General features: G+C 38.6%; 1 protein-coding gene across 1 annotated transcript; it reads left to right on the forward strand.

Moving 5' to 3' along the window:
• Window positions 1-823: 823 nt before the first annotated feature.
• Window positions 824-2,985, forward strand: LOC149210871 (uncharacterized). The gene has a single exon (XM_089396811.1). It carries the CDS (start codon window positions 1,152-1,154, stop codon window positions 2,304-2,306), a length of 1,155 nt encoding a protein of 384 aa, XP_089252937.1. The 5' UTR covers window positions 824-1,151; the 3' UTR covers window positions 2,307-2,985.
• The last annotated feature ends 1,405 nt before the right edge of the window (window positions 2,986-4,390 follow it).

Here is a 4,390-nt window from a genome sequence, read left to right on the forward strand (position 1 = left end):
GTAAAACTGCTTCTGCTTGGCTAAGAGCTCGTCTTCCTCGGAGGTAAGGAAACAGGTTAACGGCCTAAGACCCAGAGGCATCTTGCAGGAGTGAAAGCCTGCTCCCTTACGGACCACGAGCAGGTTATTACAGGTGGCGACCCAGAGGCATCTTGCAGGAGTGAAAGCCTGCTCCCTTACGGACCACGAGCGGGTTATTACAAGTGGCGTGGTTTTCCTTGATAACGGTGATGAGTCAAATCGACATTCGCAGATAGCAGCCACAAATGGTTGTCCTCACTATTGGTTTGACACCTAATTTGATAAGTTTTGCCACCTTCAAAAAAAATAAAAATTGAAAAAGTTAAACTTGGTATTTTGAATCTTTCTTGAATATGATTATAAATAATATAATTATCATAAGTTTTTAGCTGGAACCCAATAAACCTACATTAATACCATACAAATTACGAAATTCAAACAACTATTTCAAATAAATCATTAAAAAAGTCAAATAATTAAACTACACATAACTAGTGTAAACGGCAGATAAAAGTAAAATATTGTAAAAACTGAAAGCAATTTTCTCGGATTTCACATCCACGTGGACCCCTTTACTCTGTATTTTAATAAATTTAACCCATCATGACCTGACTAGGCAGGTTGCTTCCAAATTAGTATATTTCCAGTATGACTTGGCTTTTAAGTTTCTTAACAGCATCCACATGGTCGGCGGGCTACATCAGCACCATATCCGCTATAATTATCCTACCCAATAACAGATATTACACGTTGGAGGGTTGCCACCTCCACATCTTCTACTAAATCTAAAAACATTTAGAAGGCTTATCCGACATCCCCACGAATGCCCAGATCCTTCACATCTTGTTCACCATTTTGACTCTCCAGAAACCCCACGGTTTACTATTAGGTGAGAAAGCCTGCCTTGAGATCAAAGTCCTGCTGTATTTGGATGCTTTTGGTCTTTCGTAGGGCATATATATGCCTTTCCTTTTCATTGCTACTATCGCCTGGTTATTATGTCGCAATAGGCATTTATGGATGGACCTGATTTTGTAAGGTGGTGTTGAAATAAGGGATTAGCAGTTCTATTCCTCTGGGTTTTTGAGATTTTGAGTTTTGCAGTTCTGGTGTTGATTCTATCCAGAAATATGGAGTTTTCAATGACTGATTTGCACTGGGCAGTGAGATCTAATGATGTGGGCTTGATTAAAAAGCTCCTGGCAGGAGGAAACCCTATACATTCCTCTGATTCAATAGGCCGGACTCCTCTTCATTGGGCCACTGTTTTAGGCCATGAAGAGGCTTTCAAGGCTCTGCTATTGAACACATCAAGGCAGCTCATAGATGTCAAGGATAAGCTTGGGAGGACTTCGTTGCACTATGCCAGTGCGGGAGGTAGGACTCAGTTTGCAAGCATTTTGATAAAGAGGGGGGCGTCTGTGAATTCTAAGGATTCCAAAGTGAGAACCCCATTGCACTATGCAGCGCAGAATGTGAAGGTGGATATGGTGGAGTTGCTTTTAAAGAATGGTGCAGACAAAGAGGTGGGGGATTGTAATGGAGTGAGGCCATGGGATTTGGCTCTGAAATGGGGTTGCCCAGACGGGTTTGAGGTCCTTAGAGTTGATTCTGCTCATTTGGGTAGTGCTGCAGGGCCAAAAAACGGATCCCCAAAAATAGAAAATTCAGATATCAGGAATGAGATTAGAAATCAAGATTTCCGTTCGGAGAAATCTTCATCCCTGGATATGCTTCTGGGTGAATGGAAAAAGGCCGAAGCTACGAAGAAAAAGAGAGAAGCCATTGACAGTCTAAAGGAAGCGTTGAAGGCATGGAGAGAAGCTGAAGCGGAGGCCAAGCTGCAGAATCAAAGGAAATCAATCCGTCTATCTGGTTCTTTTGGAGGCCATAAAAATCAGGTTTCTTCTTCTACATGTTTTTGGCCTGCAGCATCGTCATCAGTACAACTACAGACTGCAAATAATTTCATACTGGATAAAGGATCAAGAATAATTTGTTTTTCTGCCCACCCAAATGTAAGTTTTGGCTCCCAAGTTCTCCCTTCCCAGTTTTGGCATGCTGATGAAGGCGAAGCAAAGGAGAAGGTAGATGATGTTTGGGGTTGCACAGAGTGGGAGTCCCCATTGAGAGTGCAGGAGATGAGAGCAAGCACTGGTAGGGTGGAAAGATGGGAGAGGGCAATGGAGTGGAAATCTAGGTCAAGATTACCTACAGAAACATGGAAGGAGCCTTGGTTTCAGAGAGGAAATGACGCACCAACTTCACCAATAGAGGCAATATAATGACACTCAAAGCTACAAACGTGGGCTTAATCTGGCCTTTGATCCCTGTAAAAAATACATGAAAATTATGCGAGTGGGTTTGAATGTTTTTCTTCATTTTCTCTGGATATTGAGTGCGATCTGCTTGTGTGGGGTACTTCAATAACTGAATCTGCATAAGGAAATTATGTTGGTTTTCAATTCATGAAACTGTATATGAACATTACTATGATCTATATCCGAGTCACCCACAGAAACACAGAACACAGAATCCGAGCCAGCTTCTCTAATCAAAGCTACATCAAGGTGAACAAAGCTACAAATGTGGCTTTAATCTTGTTTACTGTGTGAACAATATAAGAAAAATGCTCAAGCAATTTGAATGCTTTCCTTCATTTTCTTTGGATTTTGGAGTGTGATGTATCTGTGTGACGGTCTTTTAGTAACTAAAGTTTCAGGAGGAATTCATGATTCTTGTCAGAGTCAGATTTCCTCAATGTATCCAATGTATCCTATGATCTACTGAAGATTACTTCAGAAACGAAGGAACCTTCCAATACAAGGAAAAATTATGAACGAGCTTCCCTAAATGAAGCAGTATGAAGCTGCCCATAAAATATGGCTTTAGACTTGCCTTTGCAAGTTTACTCTGTGTAACCATTACAAGAAAATATTAATGGGTTTGGATGGTTTTCTTTAATTTCTTTTTCTTTTGTGGATTGATGTTCTCATCTCAGTAAATGACTTTTAAGATGGAACTAATGTTCCTTTTATGATCCATGAACCTGAATGTATACATTGTTGCAGGATCAAAATTTTTGCAATCAATTTAAACTTCTTATAAATATTGCATAATCAGTTTCTTATAAAAAATGTTTATAATCAGAATTAGAACAGATCCTCAGTTCAATTGTTTTTTGGTTGTGATTAGAATAACGAGCCAAAGAAAGCGAAGTCACGCAGAGCAATCAGTCTCTGTCTTCTCTCACAAAATCATTTGAGTAATGGAGACTAAGTGCTAGATCCTACCTCTTCTGCCCTGGATCCCTCTATTAATTATGTTTATGTCGTTATAAGAATAACAAGCCAAAGAAATCTCAGGCTTGGAGAGAAATCTCAGGCTCTGTCCTCACAAATTAATGATGAGTAATGTTGACTAAATGCTATCGCGGCTGTGGCAAGCAGTTGAAATTGCTCAGGGAAATTAGTCTGGCCAAGATGTACCATTTGTCAGTATTTATTTTCTCATGTATGAAAGTTGCAAATTACTAGATGTTCACTAAAGCTAGCTAGTACTGTAGATGTTTTCTATTTTTTTAATAATCTATTTACTGAAATTCATTTAAATGCAAACTTGGTATTAGCTGTGTTCTCTGTTTTGCAAATATGACAGGAATATGCTGTCATTTAGTCATAAAGTTTCTAAGCTCATCTTTTCAGGAGATGACATCATGTATCGCAAAGATATTTCTCTCTTTATTGAGCAGGGTCTATTTATCTTTATGGTACTGTTGAAAATTGAATTGGTAATGAGTCCTAGCTGCATACAACTTGGAGCTCCATCAATGCAGATCTTATCTATCTGAGATATGTCAGTTGCCATGTTTATCCCTTCATTCTTGTCCTGTGTTTTATAGCTTCAGCCTTTGTATGCAGTGGCTAGAAAGTGTATACTCTGTGGTTTCAGGCTTATCAACAACTAGTCATATCTAAAAGAAACAAATTTTTATCCATTGAATCACCATCTCCTCATATAAGATGTTTATCATAAATCCAGAGAAGACATTTTGTTGTTGTTGTTTTAACTGATTAGTTTTAAACAGCATAAGCTGCCCTTCTTATAACAAGCTCATTAATTATGACTTTACTTCTACTAATTGTTTGGGATACGGAATGGTGTTGTAAAGAGTGTTGTTCAGCATTTGGAGGTTCATCTCTTGCTCTGAAAACATTAATACATTGGGCATGTATGTCAACTAGATTAAGATTTTTGGAAATATACATACGTCAAAAACATGGATGAATCAAAGTATTCTATAAACTAAATAGGATAAACCTGAAAGTTACAAGCATAGGTCAATATGGATTGAACATTGGTAGAATAG

This window comes from Pinus tabuliformis, chromosome 1_2, assembly GCF_031772625.1.
Source record: "Pinus tabuliformis cultivar Carrire ecotype Pingquan chromosome 1_2, CPIR1, whole genome shotgun sequence".
Lineage (NCBI taxonomy): Eukaryota > Viridiplantae > Streptophyta > Pinopsida > Pinales > Pinaceae > Pinus > Pinus tabuliformis.